This window comes from Halichoerus grypus, chromosome 3 (assembly GCF_964656455.1).
Source record: "Halichoerus grypus chromosome 3, mHalGry1.hap1.1, whole genome shotgun sequence".
Taxonomy (NCBI): domain Eukaryota; kingdom Metazoa; phylum Chordata; class Mammalia; order Carnivora; family Phocidae; genus Halichoerus; species Halichoerus grypus.
Window position 1 is genome coordinate 143597582 of NC_135714.1, and position 23931 is coordinate 143621512.

The following is a 23931-nucleotide window of genomic DNA, read 5'->3' on the forward strand; positions in this document are numbered from 1 at the left end:
AAAATCTTATATTTATTTTCCTAGATTGTGGGGGTAAAATAGGTTAAATACCATTCTTGTATAAAAAAATCAGAATTGGATAGGAAGAGAAAATACATTTCTCACTTATAAGCCCTATGTAGTTCTTATGTACTAAACCTGACATGGAATAAATGAACATGCATTGTTCATTTCTAGGTTGAATATTATTTTTTTTGCAGGTTTTCTAGAGGGCTTCTATGAGCCAAAGTTGCCACCATGGATGAGATAACTAATGTATAATGCAAACTGACATGGCTATTAGCACTTGAATACCCAACAAGTAATTTGTCCAAAATGATACAAAAATACTAAATCAATTCTTGTGAGTTGATCAAATAATGATTCAGATCAAATCATGGTTCAGAATTCACATTTTAAATGATTGAAGACATTTTTAGAAAATATTGTGACCATATAATTATCTTGGTGTGTTGTCAACACTGAATTTCAATTCTAAGAACACCAATTTTTCCACTAGAAAAAATGCCAAAAGGCCCCAAGCCCTGACACAAAGCAGCATTATGGCACAACCATGCCTCTATTGTAAGGCATGGATCAGATCTATCTATTGTTTGAGGCTACTATCAATAAATACCATCTATGGAAAAAAAAAAGATCCTCATGTAAACAAGTGAAAATTAAAGTCATCTGGGAGAGAGGCACTACCTGCATTTTGCAATACACATATACTCTACCTTAAAAAGTATGGTAGTGTAGCTACGAAGGGAAAGATAAGTTGGGGGGGGGGGTGTTTTCTCACACACTAGTCTTTTTCGGTTTCAAAAATAATTATAGCCATCATACAATGAACAGCTCTGTTCACTGAAGGGAATAAAAGCTCCAGAGGAAATCTCAACAGTTTTTCCTTTGTAGCCAGAGACCGATTGCAATGGGACATGTCAGGATCTGACTGTTGGTATATGTGAGATGTTTTGCAAAGGATGAGAAAATTTATGGGAATCAAATGAAGCTCTACAAACTGATCCTGAAAAGAGAGAAACAATGTATAAGCATATGGCTCAGCATCCCACTGTCCTTTCAAAGATCTCAGTCTTTGTTCTCACTCTCCACTAATCTTTGCAAGAATGGAGAGAGATAGTGGTGGTAATATTACTAATATATCGATACTATTGATATAATGTGCACAGGTGCACATGTGCCCACGTCTCTCTCTCCTGCCTAGACTCAGCAGTTTGAGTTTAGCAATGGTCTCCTAGCACACCAGTTCTTGAGGAAATTTTGTTGAATTACATGCCACCGATGAGCCAGAAGAATTCAGGCTGCCCTTCGCACAGAGGTCCAGATTTAAGAAGAGAGCCCCTGACTGGTTTGCTATGAAATGGCTGAAGGATCCTGATCTAAGCCACAGGCACAATCCTTGCCCCTCTTTCCACACCTCAGAAATCCGCCTGAGCAGGAGAAACACATCAATAATGTGAAACTGATTTGTCTTGAAATCTCTGCATCTATTTAAATTCAGCTTCTTTGTTATTAATCTATTGATTGTAATTCACTGCCATGGAGGATACCAAGGGGAACAACTCCAAGCTGGATTGGATAGTAAAATTAGGGAAATGTATACAAAACACATTTTGCTTCCAACTATTTCATCTCAGGCTACCTGAATATCATATCCTGGAGAAAAAGAATTTTTGAGTAAAAGGGATTCCTTGTACAGATAGCACTTTAGTACCTGTGGATTCTCTAAACAACTGACAGGAATTCCTGCTAAAAATTTCAGTGACTTAGCTATTATTAACCCAAATTAATCCATGACCAAAAACAAGGCAGGGTTAATGAAATGAAAAGGAAAAAAAAAAAGTGTTGTTTTCTTTTTTCTTTAAGCTACAGCTTATCTATTTAAAGTCTTTATTAAATTGTTTAAAATTTTATCATGCTACCACTCTAGGTTCATCCATGCATTTCCCCTCTAAGTCTGTCGTAGTAAACATTAAGTTTTCATGTCATATTCAAGAAGATGCACGTCCTCATTAAAACTCTTTTTCAGTCAATTTCTGTTGTGTCAACTCATGATTAGCCACACTAATGAACAGAAGTAATGGCACAGAAAATTCTACGTGGAGAAATACAAACAAATTTATTTTGGGCATCAGTATGCTTTCCTTTATTATAAAGCAGATTTTACCATCATCAAAATGGTTTTACTGAAATTTATTTAAAACTATTATATTTTCCCAAAACTCTTACTATTTTACTGGTAAAACAAAAAACAAAAACAATATAGAAACATTCTGATTTATGAAAAGAAACTCGCAAGATGAAAAATTTGTCACAGTTAAGCCACAAGGTAGATAAGCTATATATGAATAATCAGTTGAGTTTTACCTAGAAGAAAGCTTATATATGCAAATATGTGTGTCTATGCATGTGCAAATTATGTATATGCTTATCTATGTATGCATGTGCATATTTATGCATACATGTACAAAGGGTTTGGTGATGAGAAATTGCACCTTTTCTGTCATGAAAATATTAATATTTTCATTAGTGGTACTTTAATTTCTGCATATTTTGTGGACCATTCTGTAGAAAACAAAGTAAGACATAATTTAAAATATATATGGTAAAATGGTATAAATATCAGCATAAAAAATGTAATGCTAAAAAAATGTAATACTAAAGTAACTTTTTCTTCATTCCTTTCAAGATATGCAAACACCCCCAAAAAAGAAACTGCAGAAAATCAATTTATATTGATATGTGATATGGATGTCCATATACCATAAAAATACATTAAAAATTATAAATACTTCTAAAAAGTCATAAATTATTTTATGCTTAAAAGTTCAATCAGATTTTGAAAATGGTACTTAACAGAAGATTCTTCCTTCATAAAAAAAACAAGAAACATGAGAAATTAGTATATCTCAAGTCTCTTCTATTTAAGTGATGCACACTGTCTATCTTATTCAGAGCTAGATGAGAACAGGATAATTTTTCTCACTCCTCAGTATGGTCTACCAATGGATTAGTTAATATGACTCAAAGTCAAAACAAATACAAAACAAATACATGTATCTCAGTCTATTTTTTTCCATTTTCCTTTTTTATCTGTTGTTACTAAATTTTCCCATATACGTTTATCAACTACATATGTTCAATCAACCAAAACCCTGGGTCTGATAATCTACAAATATTATTTAAAACATAGAAACACAGCTACTAGCTCTATTTCTAATATTCACTTAAGCAAATATTTATTTATTTATTTATTTTAATTTTATTATGTTATGTTAATCACCATACATTACATCATTAGTTCTTGATGTAGTGTTCCATGATTCATTGTTTGCGTATAACACCCAGTGCTCCATGCAGAACGTGCCCTCTTTAATACCCATCACTGGTCTAACCCACTCCCCCACCCCCCTCCCCTCTAGAACCCTCAGTTTGTTTCTCAGAGTCCATAGCCTCTTATGTTCGTCTGCAAATATTTATTTTTAAAACATAAACTTCAAAATACCACTAGTATGTCATTATTTCATTTTAATGCTATCATATGAGCAACAGTGTCACATAGTAGTTAGGAAATGGGGTTCAGGGGTCAGATTGCCTGGATCTAAATCCTGACTCTGCCACTTTGCAGGAATATGACCTTGAGTAGGAGCTTAAGCTTCTTAAGTGCTTCACCTTACTCATTTATTTGACAGGGTTAATGCAAAGATTAAATGAACTCATGTATTGAATACTTAGAATAGTGACTGGATATAGGGCACTCTATTAGCTATTATTATGTCATGAGCTTCTCTCTGTCTGATAAATATGATATTTTTGACAAATTAGTATATTAAAAACCTCTTTGAAAATTAAACTAAGCCAATCTTACCAGGGTTTGGAAGCCTCTTTATTGCAATCCTTTTTTCTTCATTTTTTTAACAGGAGATAAATTGTAGTTCAACAAATTATCACACACACACACAAAGCCCAAACCATCTTTATTGTAATTGGATGCACCAAGTATGGGAAATTTAAGTGTTAACATCCATTTCATGGATAATTCTGATTTTTTCAAGGTTTATGAATCCATCATAAAAATTTATTTCCCAAGAAAGTTCACAAATATATCTCAGTCTGTGTGTCATTTTTTTATTGCTTGTCTTTTAGTACATTTGGCTTGACTTATATTATTAGTGAAATAAAAAAAAATTTAGAATTATAAAATGCAGATTCCACAAATAAACACTCGAGATAATAATAGTGAAATCACATGAAGTACAGCAAAAAAGAAATAATATTAAAGGGAGGATTGGATGTGAATGACTGTTTCAGACTACAGACTAATATCAATGTCCCCAGCTAGGTCCATCCAGGTTGGTTCTCACTCAGAGAAATTAGCTGTTGTAGCATTCATTGCACATATTAAGTCAAAAATTTGGAGACATAGCAAAATTCCCTAAGATTCCCTTCATAACATATTACAACTCATTCTTAAAAATAATTTCTATTTTTAAATGGTTCTACTTCAGGAAGTAATATCTTTTGTAAGGTTATTATAGTCAATGTAAAGTAGAAATTTCTTTTGTACCAGACTTAAAAAGGAAGAGTCTCTGGTTCTAATAGTGTAGAATTTAGCAAACAAAACTGTTTAATTATTTATATCATTATGATTGCATTGCACTTGATGTTTCTGTTCCACATCTTCCTTCCCCATGCATCTTTCCTGCTTTTCCTTCTCAAGTACATAACCAGAAGTACAAACTGTGTATGGAGGCGGGAGAACCTGTTTTACATATGACTTTCCCTTTTGGGTCTTACTAAGACCCTAGCTGAGTCTAATTACCAGTCAGTGCTGTTTTAAATGAATGTTTTTATTAATTGAAACACAGATTGCAAAGTCATTTGTTTTAAAATTTTGCACAAATAAATCTATGTCCTACTGAATGTGCTTGAGTATATTTGAATACTGGATGAAGTGACTTGTATCAGCTAAAAATAATGGGCATGATAAAGTTCAGAAGCCAAATCAGTAACCTAAGATATGTATCTAAGAATGAAAGACGTTCTGACATAATCATGATATCTAATTCACTTATTACTGACTACATATTCTGTAATGCAATTAATTATTATATGATTTTTCCATTATCTAAGCTCTCCTACTTAGTATTTTAAGAATCTAACAAACAATAAATATCATGTTGCAAGTATAGTGATTATAAACATGTGAAGATTTTTATTTTAAAATAATTAGATTCTTACCCTGATCGAAGGCCTTTCCTGGACTCCAAGTGTGGAAATAATCATCCTGAGGAGGAAAATAATGTGAATTGAGTGTATATGAGTAATTAAATTGTAAAGATTCATATAAAATCTAGAATAAAATATGAAATACAGAAGCTGAATACAAACCTCTACTTCCTGTAATGGCAAGCAGCAAATTATAAAATAAATAAATAAATAAATAAAAAATAAAAAATAAAAAAAGGAACAAGAGAAAAACAATAGTTATCAAAAGGGAACACACTGTTTACATGTTATAGAAATGTTTTTCAATAAATGTGTTCATTTTCATTGCAAGTCAATGTTTACTATAATAATTTAATTATATTTGGTTGCCACTTCACCTAATAATTATAATGTAATACTTTCAATTGCAATTCAATGTGCAAGAGAACATGGAGATAATTACCCTAAGCTAATAAGCTATAAAAGTATCTTACCAGTTTCCAGTTACACAACTTCATTTTCCACTAGTAAAATAGTAAATGGAACCATCAATACAGCAGCAAAAATACCAAGTGAGTCTGCTCTAGCTCATATAGTATAAATTGACTTTATGTCAATCTGTCACATGATAATTGGATATTTAAGGAGTTCATCAAAATGCAATTGGAAGTTTGAAAAAAAATTCACACCTAATTAAATCTTGTCTAAAGTTTAAATCTTTGATATGGAAAAGAATCATTACAATATATTTACTATATATACATTTAGTAAATACGACTATACAACACTAAGATGAGGCAATGCATACTGAGAAGATTTTTTAAAAAGCAAAACACTTTGACTAAATCTATTGTATTTACTGGTTTACCACCCTAAAAGCCTTGTAGATGAACTGCATACATATCATATTTTATGGTGGATAAAACAAATTTAACTGTTCAAATTAATAAGCTATATCATATTTTATAGTCAATAAAACACACTTAACTGTTGAAATTAATAAGCTATTTTCACTATAGTAAGAAAGAGTAGTACATCATGGTGAGGCTCCTTGACTAAACGTTTTCTAACTCCACACTCTTAAACCCACTGAAGTCAGGACGTTGGAAATCTACAGAACCCAGGGCATCTGAAAAGGTCAAGTAGAGATTCTCTGAATCTTCTTTCTAACCTCTTTGCTAAAACCCCCTTTTATACAAAGAAGAAAATGTAGCACCTTTTAATTATGGAAATAAATACACTTCCTAACTTACTTATTCAAAAATTTTAAATTTTTAAAAAGCAAAAGCTTTTCCTTATTGTGACTAATCACTCATCACCACATTCTGCATTCCCACCTTAACAATTTTAAATGAAAGAAAAAGAAGAAAAAAAAAACTTCAGAAATCATCTCTGTCAATCTTTTATTTAGGTTGAGATAGGGTTATATTAAGACAGTGGCATGTTATGGTAGTCTACACTGACAGGTTATGCAATAAATTACCTAGGATCAGATGAAGGGAAGAAAACATCACTGGATAATTAAATAAATACTGATTGCTTAGGCTCTCTTTAAAATATCTTTGTAAAAAATTATAGAATGATAGAATTCTTGGGAAATTAAACTTTCAAATTAAATTCCTGCACTCCAGTCTCAAAACTGGCTGAGGACCACAATACACTCATTTAATAACTTTTATTTTTTTTAAATTACATCTTAACTATGTGGGGATGATGACTAGTACTCATTCAAAGCATAGAGAGGAGTTGGAATTTCTCCTTGAAGCATAACAAAACAAAACAAGACAAAACACAAAACAAAACTAAACTAAACTAGACAGAATGAGTGGTGGATTTGGAGAACTTAAATTTAAGTCTGACTTTACCACTTATTAGCTTTATTACTTTAGAAAATGATGTAAACCTGGGCACCTGCGTGGTTCAGTCAGTTAAGCGTCACCTTCACCTTCGGTTCAGGTCATGATCCCAGGGTCCTGGGATGAGTCTCGCGTCTGGCTCCCTGCTCTGCGGGGAGTCTGCTTCTCCCTCTCCCTCTGCCTCTCTCTCTGCCCCTCCCCCCTGCCCATGTTCACTTGCTCACTCTCTCACTCTTTCAAATAAATAAATAAATAAATCTTAAAAAAAAGAAAGAAAATGATGTAAACCTCAGATCCTGTGACTAAAGTTGGGAAAAAAAATACCTGCCTATCTGACAAAGGTGCTGGGGGGATTAGTTATTAAAAAAATGTAAATATCTGCACAATATCTGACATAAAGGAGCTGCTAAAGCACACTTGCTGATCGGAAGCACCAGGTTCATCTCTGTTAGTATCTCTGAACAACATCACCATCGGACAACCTTTCATTACTGCTAACAAAGTCCTTTAGTTTTTCTGGTTGCTTAGAAAGAACTATGAACTCCTCATAACATTTTTGAAAGTGAACACCCTCCAAAATATTGAACATTGGATGCAGTGAACTTTTTTAAAGCCTACCATTTATGATTGTAGTTAATGCAAGAAGGCAAATTTTCTGCTACCACTTCAGACTCTTCTGAAGTGGTACGGCTATCAGTGACATCCCCCAAGAAGGTGTGGGTAAGTTTTCACTGCCGTAGTTACTCCATCCATATAAATACCAAATAAAAGTAGAAAAAGGAATAAAGGTGAGGCTGACATCATTAGCACTGAAGCTCAACAATGTGAAAACAACATGTTTGATACAACACACAGTGTTTGAAATACCCAGCATCTGTACAGATGAGCAGGAATTAAGTGGAGATAGATAGATAGATGATAGATAGATGATATAGATAGATAGATAGATAGATAGATAGATAGATAGATAGATGATAGATAGATAGATAGATAGAGGCAAAATATAGCCTCAACCATATTTAAATAACTTCCTTTAGAATAACACAATCATCACAACTGTCAGAATGGCTAAAATCAAAAACACAAAAAACAAGTGTTGGAGAAGATATGAAAGATGTGAAGATAAGGGCATCCTCATACACTGTTGGTGGGCATGCAAACTGGTGCAGCCACTGTGGAAAGATTTAAAAAGAGAACTACCCTACAATCCAGTAATTGCACTACTGGGTATTTACCCAAATAATACAAAACCACTAATTTGAGAAGATATATGCACCCCTATGTTTACTGCAGTATTATCTACAATAGCCAAATTATGGAAGCAACCCAAGTGTCCATTGATAGATGAATGAATAAAGAAGATGTGGTATATATATATACAATGGAATACTGGTCAGTCATAAAAAAAGAATTAAATCATGCCATTTGCAACAACACAGATGGAGCTAGGGAGTATAATGTGAAGCAAATAGGTCAATAAGAGAAAGACAAATATCATACAATTTCACTCATATGTAGAATTTAAGATTCAAAACAAATGAACAAAGAAAAAAAAGAAAGACAAATTAAGAAACAGACACTTAACTACAGTGAACAAACTGATGGTTACCAGAGGGGAGGTGGAGGGGGTAAATAGGTGAAGGGGATTAAGAGTGCACATCGTGATGAGCACTGAGTAATGTATAGAGTTGTTGAATCACTATATTGTACACCTGAAACTAATATAACATTGTATGTTAACTATACTGGAATTAAAATTAAAAACTTAATAAAAAAAGTAACCAGTGTTATCTCATTTGAAGTACGCCATTTTCTAAGATTGCTTTACAAATAAGAAATATAAATCTTGGGGGAAATAAAGAATAACACGCTCATGTTAGGTTAGTTTGGGGCCATAGCTATCTAAAAATTTATAATCATAATGTAAACCATGAACCTAGTTCTTTTGGATAAGTCAAGAGCAATGTCAATGTCTGGCCATTGTGGAGATCTGACACAGTTTAGAAAAGCAAAGTAATTAGCCTATCAACTATTTTTAGATATTTTTCTTTGTGTTCTCACATTGCTAGACTTTTTTTTTTTTTTTCTGAAAATGGTTTCACCTCATTAAATCTAGGAATTTTGCCAGAATAAGAGATAAAAGTATTTTCATGTAGGTGTTCATTCAGGCACAATTCCTTTTGTCTCAAAAAGCTTTGTGTGAATATTTGTTGTTCTCAAACTTCAGTTTAGATCAAAAATAAGCCAACCTGGGATTGAGAAAACAAGTGCAAGAAATGCCCACAGTTGGAGAAATTCAGGCTCAGAGGACACAAACATAGGGAATTAGGGAGAATGTTTCTGGCCCCTAGTCCTCTTCACGGGAGAGTCTGGGCCAGAATTCCCACACTCAAAGATTCCATTTATTCCCGAGGAGCAAGTAAATCAGTAAAAGGTTTATATTTAGGGGAAATATAAAAGACAGGAAGATCCCTAACTTTTAACCTTTCGACAACAATTTTGTTTTTTGATTCAAATCTCTAGAATCAAAGCAAAGGTAAGTATAATAAGCTATTGCTTCAATTATTGACAAAAACTTGGTTAGCCTTTTTGTATGTACACAAAAGTAAAGACCCTATGATGATACTCATGTGAATCTATGTTGAGGAGTAGAAAGTTAAATTTCCTAGGATTTCTGTATTTTGTGATTATGTTCCCCAAACCTTCTTGTACAAAACTTCAGAATTTCCCTACTAACATTAAGTCTTATTGCTTGCTGTGTTTCTTTTTTTTAAAGATTTTATTTATTTATTTGAGAGAGAGAGAATAAGAGAGAGAGAGAGCTCATGAGAGGGAGGAGGGTCAGAGGGAGAAGCAGACTCCCCACTGAGCAGGGAGCCCGATGCGGGACTCGATCCCGGGACTCCAGGATCATGACCTGAGTCGAAGGCAGTCGCTTAACCAACTGAGCCACCTGCTTCCTGTGTTTCAACAGCTAAGCCAAATCATGAGGCACTGCTAGTTTTAAAAGCTAAAAAATAGCAATGGAAATCTGCTATTTTTTTTTGAAATATGTTATATATTATGGCAAACTCATTTACACATTTCACCGTATGATAGGAAGAATGCCTTGTCTAATAGGCCAGTCTATTTCACAAAAGGGGAAAGCTCCCTGTACAGAAATACTTAACACATGATTAGATCACAAGATAGAGTAAATAAGTTTTGTCTAGATATAAAGGAATTATCTATTCGAGACAAACTATCTGCTTCAGGCCCCCAAATGTCACATTTATTACCCAAGTACCACTCATTTTTCCAAGTGATGTCGTAGGACCCTGAAAGAATTCATTTATAACACTTTGGTGAGCCCTTTATTTTTTAGAAAGCACTTTATGCTCCCTGACTCACCACAGATTAAACACATAAATAAAATGAATTGTGCAAAAGGGCAGTGCCATTGAGCGAATTCCTCAATTGTCTCTGAACATCTCTGCAAATTGAAGTTAAACTCCCTCAGAATATATATGGTCACTTTTACATTGATATACAAAACTTGTAATTCCTTAATATCAGGGAAAGACACAAAAAATACATTGTCTTAATAAATAAAGTAAGGACTTTAAAATAGGGAAACTTCATTATAACTATAAGGACACTAACACACATAAAGAAATTGAGGAAAACAGTGACTTGAAGTCACTGTTCTCTTACCCCATACCGGGAGCTGTTCTATAAGCATCTGTAAGAGGTAAGTGCTTCTAATATCACTCCTATTTTATAGATGAGGAAAATGAAGCAGAGAGAGACTAAGTAATCTACTCAGGCTTACATAGCAGGTTAGAAATAGAGGTAGGATTTGAACCCCAGAGGTAGGGCCCAGGGCCTGTAGGCTTAAACATTTCTCCATACCACAAATCAGCAACTATGGCCCATGGGCCAGGCCCCACCTGTTTTATAACTGAAGTGTTACTGGAACACAGCCGCAACAATCTTTTTACACCTTGTCTATGTCTGCTCAGATGCTTACCATAGCAGAGTGGAGTAGTTACGACTGAGACCATAGGCCAAAAAGTTGGAAGTCCTGCCAAGCTGGTCTTATACTGAGAAAGACCCCTGTACTACTATCCTATACAGTGCTGCCCCCCATAAAAGAACATTTATTTAAAAATGAGAAAACAATATTCAATGGAATACCTATTTCCGCATAGGGAAACAAAATTTTTTGAAGGAAGAAAAAGTGTTTACGGTGTTTAATGTTCCAGATCTATGTGATTCAATCCTCAAATCTTAAAGCTTATAAATTTTCAAGTATTTCATTTCCTCCTTCTGACCATAAATATATCCTCTAGCTTTGGATATAATCTACAGGTGAGTGGGCCATATTTTCAGCACAAGAAATCAAGACATATAATTTAAAACCAAGTAATAATATGATTCTCAAAATCTTTATGATATGTTATATTAAAAAATTGTTTTAGGAGCAGGTTACAAATGTGGTATTCTATATGACATCATGATCCTCAATTTAAAGTGGAAACCAAGGGATAAATTAAGGTAAAATGCCTGTAGGTATCATGAAAGTGTTTCTAATTCTAGAACACTTCTCAGATCAGTAAATCAAAACTATAGTTATTGTACTTATTGGAGCAAATTGTAAAATATTAATAGTAAAACAGTAGCCAATAATGCAAATAATAAAGTATTATTTCCCTATTTATTTCATATCCTTTTTGTATTCATAATAGCACTTTGAGTGTTCATAATCTGTAACTAAAAAAACTACTTAACTAAATATTGAATATAGCACAAATATGACAATTGTTCATCATATCAAATGTAAATAAGGAGCGCCTGGTCGGCTCAGTCATTAAGCGTCTGCCTTCGGCTCAGGTCATGATCCCAGGGTCCTGGGATAGAGGCCCTCATCAGGATCCCTGCTCCGCAGGAAGCCTGCTTCTCCCTCTCCCACTCCCCCTGCTTGTGTTCCCTCTCTAGCTGTGTTTCTCTCTGTCAAATAAATAAATAAAACCTTTAAAAAAATGTAAATAAAAATAAATTTATATAATATGAAAATGTTAAACACATATTATCAGTCTGATATAAATCCTTAGCATATTTAGTCAATGAAAATGTAGTACTATTCAAAATATAAGCTAAATACTGTGTAAAAAAAGAAAAGTTAATCATAAATGAAAGCAAACTATTATTTTTAGAATGTGCTATCTTAAGAAACAAAATGTGTTAGTTATTTCATTATTGAATCAAGAATCTATTTCTGTGCTTTTTTTCCTCTCTCACAGCAAAAAAATAAGCTCTTCAGACTAAGTAGTAGGAAGAATATATTTATAAGTTAACTCCAGTTACTTCAACTGGGCCCTTTATCATGGTTAATACCTGTGAATACCTTTTTGAAAGTATCTATTTTTAAACACAAATTGGAAGCTGTTTTTCTCACTTTGAATTTTCATTTTTGTTTTGAAGGCAATTTTTGTTACTTGGTTTTACTATTATTATTATCACTTGATTTCCTCATATATACATGGAGATTCTAATGCATAGTGGCTATTATCTATAGTAAGAGTGTTTACTTTCATAGCTCACTGGTTTGCAAAATCTTGGATCTAAAGTACAACTTATCTGGCCCTACCAGCTTTGCTTTGTGACTATTATCTTCTCTTCCCTTCTCAGCATTACAGAGAAAGAAAACTTTCTAAAAAAATGAAGCTTTGCTCAATTTAAAAATTTAGTGCTATGTATATATCTTGGGGTTTGTCCCAATATTTAAGTTTTAGACTTCAGATGTCTTAAAACACTGATGTAACAATAATACCATCAAAAAGTCAACACAGTAGTTTTTAAAAAATAGCCCAATATACCGGATAGTTACAGTCAGTAGTCAAAGATTATATGGAAGATGGCGGCTAAAAAACAGTCCCCAGGAATCCACTTGATTCCCTGTGCACTGGTAGTAGATGAAATACCTCCTCCCCTCTTCTTAAACAAGGCCATATTGGCTGTCTATGGCTGCATACTAAATTATGCCACAGTTTAGTGGCTGTTTATTCCGACAGTTTCCAAAGGTCAAGAATCTCTCACAAGGCTGCAGTCAGGATGCCAACCAGGGCTGCATTCTCTTCTGAAGGTCTGACCAAGGGAGGATCATCTGAACTTTCATGTAGTTTTTTGCCAAGTTTTCTTTCTTTCCTAACTTTTGGACCGAGTGCTTCAGCGAGAGATGTCTAATAGAGAAGGTGGCCTCTTTAAAGCTAATTTCAGAATGGCGTTCACTGTTGTACTATTTTATTTCTTGGAAGTGAGTCACTAAGTCCAGCTCAAATACCAGGTACGGGCATCACTGGGGGCAGTCTTGAGGTTCTATACCACAGTGGGGTGCTGGAAACTCTTTTCTTCATTTGACACTTCATTATTCTAGTGTCAACATTTTCAAGAAAAGGGACTTCAAATCTCATTCATTCTTTAATTTCAGAATTCAGTAAACCTCACTGTATATGCCTGTACTTTATAGCAGTGCTTCAAAAACTATCTGTGGTAAAGAATCAGTTTTATTTTTCCAAGTCTACTGCAGAACAAGCCTTTTGTAAAAGAGAATAAGATGAATTACTTGAAAAATGAAATAAAAACAGACACATAAAATACGAACCCAAATTCATTACTATTAGAGTTAATATAACTTGTTTTCCTCTCAAATTGCTATGGCATTTTTTTCAATCCTTACTCCCAATTTCTGTACCTCTTCCACACAGGCTGTAGACCAGCATCCATCTGTGGACCATACCTTGCACAGCACTGATTGACATAATATGGGGGATGCACTTAGACATATGTCACCCAAACTTCATGCATCTAGGTTTGCAGTTTTTTTTCTGATAAAATGGTGTGAATCCAGTGAATAATAAAATGCCACAACTCCAAATGTCTGAAAATTTTTATCTAATTTGGTAGTTGTAAAAAATTAACATTACAATAATATTTTCCTTATGACAAAGAAGAGAGATAAAATCAGTAATATTTTGCTTCTAATTTGCATGTGATTTAGGACACACATCAGTTCATTCTCTCTTGCCTTAGACTATAGTTTTCAAAAAGCAAGAACTATCAACAAATGTAATCATGGGAAAATGTGTTTGCACATTAAAACTTACATTAAAATAAATCACAGTAAAATTTTATGACACAGGTGATCTTATAAAGAGTCGTGCATTTTATAGCTCTAATTATAATAAACTACACACAATAGAAAACTTTAAATCACCCTTAAACTACACATGATAGAAACCAATACAAAAATAATAATCTACATGACTGCTAATAGACTCTTCTACAATAAGCAATCTATAGAAAACAAATTTTTAGAACAGCACAAACTGCTTTTATGAGGTGTCCACTAATTAAGTAAGTTCATGCCTCACTGTGAGACTTTTTTTTCCACTAAGCACTCTAATAGATAAAATATATAATTAGGAAGTCAGAAAAGGGTGACTTCAGATAGCAGCAGCCAAAAATTACAAACTTTAAATTTATAGTCTTTTTAATAACTTAGATTGCTATTTTACACCCTTTTAGCACCCTACCAGCAAAAATCAAATTACCATAGTTATATCAAGTCCACACATAAGAGATTGAAGTAAAATCTGACACTTACATGTAAAAGTATGCATGAAATTGAGTTGATATTCAGGAAATTGCATTAAAATATACCCATCAAACTCAAAAAAACAAAAAGTTGTATGGTTGAAATTCACCTGCTTCATTATATATTAAGCAAGCCATTAAATAATATATGCACCTTAAATAATAAAATATGATAATCCTCTGTACTTATTTTATGATTTGACAAAAATCAATTTGAAAGGAGAATAATTCTCAAGAAGTATGCATGTACGTATGTACAAACACATACACTTTTCACAATTCTTCAGATTTGCAAATAATCCTACATTGACTACTATTTTGCACTAGTACTATCTCATCCTTAAAAAAACACAAAAAGCTATCGCCCAAGTGAGGACTACAAAAATGAAATTCATAAGGAAATGCACAAGATGTTCTCACCTAATTGCATCTTGTAGCTCAAATCACCAGAATATTTTTAAGAGAACAAGATTCCACTTAGAATAATCTGATGTAAAGCAAGAAATACTATATTACAGGTGTTTTAAGTTTAAGAGAAAGTTTTACACATCTGAGATATAGAACATAAAATTCTGCTTCCTTTTTCCTTTTTCTGAATGTACACAAAAACGAACAACTTTTTAATATGGCTCAATGGTAATGTTTAACATATAATGTCTAGTTTTATTGGTGATCTGGGCTCCTCATTTGCCCTTCAATAAGGCCCAAATTTAAGTAAGTTTTAAATAGCATGGAAGAAAAGATTAATATTAGTAACCACTGTAATATATTTCATATATTTGGTTTCATCTTTTATTACACTTAATTATTGTACTGAATCCATTTATAAAAGGAAGAGAGGAAAAAAATGGAAAGAAATAAGGAAGTAAGGAGATAAGGGAGGGAGAGAGAGAGAGGGGAGGAAAGGTGTTTTTAGGCAAATGTTCATGTAACACTTTTTATGTGCCAGGTACCATGGTAGATGGTACGTGGTACATGGTAGATTGGCCACTAGAAGATGAAAATACATAGATAGAGTCTCTCTTCTCATGTAATTTACAGTCTATAAAGACACAGTCACGGTAGGAACATAATGTATACAAAGTGTTAAATGTGTTTCATCCTGATATAATCAGGGTCAGAGTACATAGCCTGAGAACTGCTGCTTGAAAAAGGGCAAATGGAGGGATGCCTGGGTGGCTCAGTCGGTTAAGCGTCTGCCTTCAGCTCAGGTCATGATCCCAGCATCCTGGGATCGAGTCCCACATCGGGCTCCTTGCTGAGCAAGGAGCCTGCTTCTCCCTCTGCCTGCCTCTGTCTCTCTCTCTCTGATAAGTAAATAAAATCTTAAAAAAAAAAAAAAAAAGAAAAGAAAAAGGGCAAATGGAGATGTGTCATGCAGAAGCACCAGCAAATTAAAAGACATGCAGGTAGACACAAGAAAGCACAGAAAAGTCGGAAAACTGAAAGTAGTTTCAGAATATGGGATCATAATGTAAGTGTGTATCTATGTGTGCCAGAATCACTTAATCATAATTGTGTGTGTGTGTGTGTGTGTGTGTGTGTGTGTGTTTACGGGTGTAGGAGGATCAGGTATGTCAGAAAGGAATGGTGAGAGGGGTGGGTAGATAGATACGGTGGCTAAGCAGATAGGCAAATTCATAACCAGAGTTGCTACTGCAAGATATATATTTTTTCCTTTACTTGCAGATTCAAAGCCAGTCTAAGTGTCTTAAGGTTGTCACATGGCTTCTAGAAACATTACGACATTGGTATATTTGCATGAGTCCTTAATACCTACACAGAGTCCAGAATCATAGAATAATAATAATAAATTCACCACAATTTCTAATAAAGTAATTACTCTACACCAGTCACTCTTTAAACATTGTAATTACCCCGTGATATAGGTATAATTCTTTACCTCAATTTACAGTTGAAGAAAGGCTATGAGACCAGTCTCCCAGCCAGGGACAAACCCAAACCACCTGCTTCTGGAGTCCATTCTCGTAATCATTTTTATTATGCTTCCATTTCCTAAGTTTTAATTTTGTTAGTTAATTTCCAAATGCAAGTAGCAATCTGCCATGCAAAATAATTTAGGAATTCTGACCTAATAATAAATAAATCAGTGAGCAAAATAATTTAGGTCAGAATTCCTAAATTATTTGTGTTCACTGATTTATTTATTATTCTCCAGTTCTAAGGAAGAAGGTAAAATCAGTGAATAAAATAAAGTGTCATTGTCTTCCTGGAGTTTAGAGTCTGACTCTGGTGCTATTACATATTACAGTTCTATATAATGTTTATGGATAATAAAGAGATTCTATAATCATTGGAAAGATACCTTTTTTTTTAATTTATTTTATTTTGATATTTACACTGTATTCTTTGTTTCTCCAAATGGCATTTGGGCAAAGGTGAGGGAAAAAAAAGAAAAAAAGAAAAATCTACCCTAGTTTTCATAAGAGTATGTGTGCAGAAACCTTAGGTGCAAGCTCAAAAATACTGTCAAACATAAAGATGAAACACATGTGAGTGTCTGAAGTACATTTTAAAAACACAAAACTAAACCTTGTTGCTTTCTTCTACAAAATGTGCTAGTTTTCAAAAGTTTCAAAACTATTAATGACTTTTCAAAGCTTCACACAAAATTGTTTTGTCAGTATCCATTCATGAGGAACGACCTATATCCCTTGATGGAACCTAATTTATGTTCCTTGCTGTGTTTTCTTTGAACATTCTTGGATTTAATTATCTGGAATAAACTGTTCCTCTTGACAAGAAATACTGCTTCTTGGTTTTTATTCCATGTCTATAGAAATTTAGAAGCAAGATCCAACATGGAGGGAAGTGGGAGAGGAATCTTTATAGACTAAACAAACCGAGAAAATAAATGTCCACAGAGCATGGTGAAAAGAGCCATTTCCTTAGTTTTCATCAGTGATTAGATGCCAAGAACACATAAGAAAAAAAATCAAATGCAATAGCCAGTTTCTCTGTGTTGTGTGATTAATATTGCCAGTCAGTTGAATCTTGTAAGCAGTTGAGAATGTTGTTAATTACAGTCCAGGGGAAAGCAAATTCAGTATCAAACACTTTTAAGCAAAAGTAAATAGGATTTTATGGTGTTGGCAACAGCAATGTGTTTCGAGCAGTGCTGAGCTCCTTCATACATTAGCATAGCTGTTCATGGACAGTGATATGACATCTAAAACATACTCTAATGCAGGTATTAAATTAGATCAGAACTGTGTTTGTCAGCTTCAGGGTAGGAGGATATATGTGCTATAAAGCTTCAGGTAGGAGGATATATGTGCTATAAAGATAAAAGGGTTCAGACAGTTGAAAAAGCAGTGAATAGTTAAAAATGACTATAACCAAGAAGGTAAGAAAATCTCTCTGGGGGGAGCAGGTAATCCCTCACTTAGAAGGGCTCTTGCAAACGCATCGATGGCAAATTCTCTTTTTACAAATGTTCTCCACTCCTACAATTTCCTCAGCCTGATTATTCATGTTTTCACCCTTAGATATAACCATATTTGTCCCTAATAGTCAATTTCTTATGGTAAGATATTCCACATTCTTAAGTGGGAAGGGGCAGTTTCCCACCAGTGTCGTCCCAATCTAGTGACATATGTTCTGTTGTACTAGGAGCTACGGAAGTGAGAGATAGTTTAACGAGGTCAAGTGACCCTGGGAATGCCACTTGCAAACAAGTTTCTAACACTCCCAGTAATTTGTTATTTGGATTGATAAACTCTCCTTTTATATTGCAAATGTCCCCTGAGTGCATACAATCAGTCATTCCTAAAAAGCAACTACAGTAATGTTAGTAGTACTAGATTCTCAGTAATGGGAATGACCTTTCCTCCCATGCCTGCACCAAAGGGAAATATAAAAGGCAAGGGAATTTCGTAAGTCATTTTAGGCGAGCAGAGCCCTGGAAAGAAGTCTAAGCAGAGTGTTTGAAAATCCATAGGGCAGCTTGAGGGGATTGGGTTAAGTGTGAGATATAGAAGCGTAAGTGAAATGGCAAAAATCTATCATCTGCCATGCAATTTTGTCTCCGATTTTGGAAATAAAACCGTAACATTTACCTCCACCTACCTGACACTGAAAAACAAGTTGTGATTACTTCCTGTCAGTAAGGATAGGCGGAAGCACCCACAAAGAAAATCGAAAGGAGTCATTGTGATTGCTGTATTCTATGCCACTTCTTGTCTTGATGATGATACCCTATATTCTAGGCAATTCTTGGAAGCTCACCCCATAAATCCCTGTTCCTGCCACTATTCTGGCTTTTGGGCAACATGGTACAGCAGGAAGTTGAGGAATAATATAGCCATGGATAAAATGTCTAGTTCCACAATTAACTAATGAAGTATACTAAAAAAGCTACACAATTTTAGCTTCAATTTCTTCAAATGAAAAATTCTGGATGACATCACCCTTACAGGGCTTTTGTGGATATTAAATAACGGAACATGAAAATATACCAAGCTCAGTTTCTGGCATTTAATGAGCTCTCAAATGAATAAAGCTTTGCTATTTCCTTTTGGATTCCCAAATAATTTTAAATTAAAAATTGTCAGCACTCCCCTGACAATGAAAGTTAATACTTTCATGGCTTCAACTTGTAGTTCATTCATTCACTCACTCACTCCCTCACTCCCTCACTCCCTCACTCACTCATACATGGAATTTGGTATATTAATATGTAAGATGTTAATGTCTAGTTAATATGGAAAAAAAGACATTATACTATATAGAGCCCCCACTCCCCAAAAAACTTTTGTTTAAAAAACAAACAAGAGCAGAAAAGTTCTTTCACCACAATTTCATGTTCTGTCAATTAACTCTCCCTCTGGAGAATGTGAATGGGAACTGTATGGAGAACTAAATATTTGGAAGCAGGAACACCAGTGGGAATACCCGAAGGGAGAGGCAATAATAGAGCCAAAGTAAAGAGAAAGCCAAAAGGATGCATAAGTAAAACATATGACTAATATGAAGTTTTGAAAGCAAAAGGATATGTACTGAATAAAGCAGTGGGATCAGAGAAAGAGCAGAACTGAGTCATATTAAAAGATAGAAAAACAAAACAAAACAGAAATTGAGCAGCTCCTGTCTCATCCTGAATGACATTCCTTTCCAACCACCCTTCCTAAAGACGAAATGTAGTATGGTTCTTGCTCCTCCCATGAATTCCCTGTGTGTCTTTCTTATCAATACATGCATCTCCATATTCAGTATCTAATACTTAAGGTACCAGAGGGAATTTCTATCCTAACAAACAAAAGTCTAATAGATAAATCATCTGAATGTAATTTAATTTAAAGTACTTTGGTAAGAATAGTCTGAATCACAGATAACTTAATTTTGTATAAACTCTGGGGGTGATTAATTAGAATTTGAATTACCCTAAACAAGAATCAACATTGTAGGGACAGCTGTGGACTCACTGCAGATTTTGGGATGCAAATCTACATAAGATAGTTCATTAATTTACCATATGATATTCATATGCCAGATAGTAAGTGCATGAGCCCTGGGGTGCCTGGGTGCTACAGGTCAGGTCGATTGAGGGTCCTACTCTTGGTTTTGGCTCAGGTCGTGGTCTGGGGTCATGGGATCCACCCCCACATCAGGCTCCTGTGCTCAGTGCAGAGTCTGCTTGCATTTCTCTCTCCCTCTACCCCTCCCCCCTGCTCACTCTCTCAAAACTAAATAAATAAACCTTTTTTTTTTTTTTTTTTTTTTTTTTAAGAGCAGAGCCTGGGGTGACTCAGGCGGTTAAGCGTCCAACTCTTGGTTTGGGCCTAGGTCATGATCTCAGGGTCCTGGGATGAAGCCCTTCATCCGGCTCTGTGCTCAGCGCAGTCTGCTTATGGATTCTCTCATTCCCTCTCCCTTTGCCCCTCCCCCCACTCATTCTCTTTCTCTCTCTCTCTCTCTCCCTCTCTCTTAAATAAATAAGTAAATCTTAAAAAAAAAGAAGATTTTTTAAAAAAAGGAAGAAAGAAAGTCCATGAGTCCTAAAGCTCTTGTGAGATCTGTTTGGTTCTGTATCTCTTTTCATGGGAGGAAGTTGCCCCATATGACCAGAAGATGGGCTGATCTCGCCTCCTCATCAGGGTCTGAAAACTACAGTCCACAGGCCAGAAAAAGGCCCCCTGACTGTTTTGTAAATAAAGTTATATTGGAACACAGCTCATTGGTTTACATATTGTCTTCCGGCTTCTTTGGGGACTTCAACAGCAGAGTTCAGTTGTTGTGACAGAAACCACATAGCATAGAAAACCTAACATAGCTACTATCTGGCCCTTCACAGAAAAAAGTTTTCTGAGCTGTGCTTTACATCACTGTGTTCTTCTCAGTGGAAACCTCTCCCGTAAGGAGTTGTTAGATTCTGAGGATTGAGGATGCAAGGGTTTCCAAGGACATACGAGCAGGTAGTATGACAGTTTTCGTGCCTGCTGACTAAAATGAATTTGATAAATCTGGCAGAATATGGCTTAAGACTTTTTTGTTCTCACCTCTTGGTGAGGTTGAGGGAGCAGTGGCCTCTATTGCCCTATAATGAGTTCTTAACAGTAGCAACACCAATCCCAAAAGAGTGCCAGGCTAGCAGGGCTTTTTTTCTTTTCCATTGAGAGAGAGAGAGAGAAAGGAAGAGAGAGGGAGAGGAAGGAAGGAAGGGAGGGAGGGAGGGAGGGAGGAAGGAAGGAAGGAAGGAAGGAAGGAAGGAAGGAAGGAAGGGGGGAAGGAAGGAAGGAAGGGAGGAAGGAAAGGGAAGGAAAGAAAAGACAGTCCTAACATCCAGAAATTACCTGACTTGGTCTCAATATTATTGCATACTTTTCTGACTTACAGCTAAGGCATATTTTTCTGTTGGATATTAACAATCTCATAAAACATTTTCTTCAAAGTCACTGTACAAACTACAAAATACAAAATATCCTCCTCTTCTGCTAAATGAATGACTGCTACTTCCTTTCTAATTACAGCTTTATCCTCCCTCTAGACTACTCTCCCTGTAGGTAAGATCTGTTGAGATAGACCATAGAGTCGCCCCCACTTCCTGACAGCACCCAATCCAAAGTGAATCTCCACTTCCTTAGACCCCTTCTAAGATTACCCAATCAAAGCCAAATCCTGATCAGTATCTTTATGACACCCTCTCACTAAAATACCCAACATTTTCCCATGGTGTGTATTCTCCCTTGCTATGATGATCAATAAACCCAATCAGTTCAACTATCAGTGCTCCTGACTGTGCTTGGATGAAGCAGACTGGCAGTTTCTTTCTCAGTACCCCCATCTGCAAAATAGCCAAGTATACAACCTGGTCTCTGTATGCAGAGACTGTTAAACTTTGGGAAGTACTATATCACCATTTTGTGAATACAACAAGACCAGCCCTTCATTTCAGATTCACTGTAGTATACTTGTATTCAGGGCAGGCTTAGCTTAGGACTTTTGCTAGTAAAATTGTCCACTTGAAACCCTCTAGTCAAACTGGGTTATGTAATTCAGCAGAGTATTAATGAGTCTGCGTAAATGATGTGAAAAGCCATTAACAAAATGTATATTAAGATTAATTTCAGACAGATAGTGATAATCAAAAAGAGTAATAGAAATGCATACAAATTCTTGGTTTTCTTCGTTCATATTTTTCTGAATATCGGTTATAACATGGGGGTTCCAGAAGTTAATTTCTTTCACTGCAGGGCATGTAAACCTAAATTGCTATATTACTTTTTTCAGCTAAAATCATTAAATATTAAATAATGATACATTACGTGAATTAGGCTGAGTTTCCTATTGATATGAAATGTCTGTAATTTGGGTGACTATTTCACAGAGGAGTCAGATGTTTTCCAAGGTCACTTCAAGTGTGGAGAACAAATCTTCTGCTTGTGAAATGTGGAACTTAAGAAGATTATCGTGGTATGATAATTGGGTTCAAGTTTCATGTGCTGCTAACACACTTGCACAAGTACTCAATATTAGGTTTCTAAGTTTTCAGTTTAATTAGAAGATGTTAAAAGATACAGACAAGAATTATTTGAATATGCTGGAAATTACAATATCTATCAGTCTGCAATGGGAGGGACAGATAACATTTGTTCTACCATAAGAAACTACTGCATATTTATCTTCCCCTATCATTTTTCCTCCTTTTTAATTTTTTCTGTAAAAATTTCCTTTTTTATATATCTCTCTCATTTATATTTCTTGCCTCTCTGAGAATAAGCCCACTATTTGTACTCTATGTCACTGCATAGCCCTGAGGTTAGCACACTTACGTCAACTAAAATCTGCATAGAACTTGCATAGTCCAGAAGGATTATCTTGACACTGCTTTTACAATCATCCTTACCTATGTGACTGTGTGACCAAAAATGTCATAATAATTACTAGTATGGCTTTTGGTCTTGAAGTTGTCTAAACTCCCTTTCATAGGAAGCAGGAAGTCTTATGGTGACCCATATTAAAAGAGCACAGGGAGTGCCTTGAAGTGCCTACCCTCCTGATAATTCTCTCTACATCTTGGTATCTTTGGGGAAAGTTAGAATAAAAACAAACGTAAATTACACATTTATTCGTGGTAATCAGCAAGAAATTATAATTTTTAAAGTCCATACTAAAATGTTAAACGGTGACAGTGAAGTTATAAATATATCAACAATGAGGATAATCATAAATAGGAGCCTATTACATGACAAATATCTTGTAGGTACAAACTGCCTGTGGGAGTTTGGTTTGGCAGTGAGGGCCTTATAAATTAAAGAATCTTTTTTTGCCTCTCTCCCCCTCCTTTTGTCCAGGGGGGTCCAGGGTGATTAGTTTATTTGACTGCAAGCTTACATAAGTCAACCATGTGACATGGTTAACAATGACCTCAATAAAAACTCTAATGCCATCTAATGCAAGAAAGCAAAATGTCAGGATTAAAGGAAGTAATAGCCAAAGTTTCTTCTTCCCTGGTCTCACTGTAGAATCCAGGAAACCTGTCCTATGAAGAATGACTATATGAATTTGGATGCTTATCTTGGAAGAACAAAAGAATTTAAAGGAGAAAGAAGGGCACCCGAGTGGTGCAGTCCGTTAAAGTGATTGACTCTTGGTTTTGGCTCATATCAGTCTCAGGGTCCTGAGATCTAGCCCCACGTTGGACTCCGGGTTCAGAGTAGAGTCTGTTTGAGTTTCCTCTCCCCTCTCCCTTTGCCCCTCCCTGCCTCTTGCA

General features: G+C 35.0%; 1 protein-coding gene across 2 annotated transcripts in view; it reads right to left on the reverse strand.

The window, feature by feature from the left end:
* The window catches only part of SPOCK3 (SPARC (osteonectin), cwcv and kazal like domains proteoglycan 3), a 483784-nt gene that overhangs the window by 322368 nt on the left and 137485 nt on the right, over positions 1-23931 (reverse strand). For both annotated transcript variants that reach the window (XM_078069416.1, XM_078069415.1), the window contains exon 3: positions 5242-5287. In XM_078069416.1, the coding sequence (XP_077925542.1) occupies positions 5242-5287 (46 nt within the window). The remainder of the gene's footprint in view (positions 1-5241; positions 5288-23931) is intronic.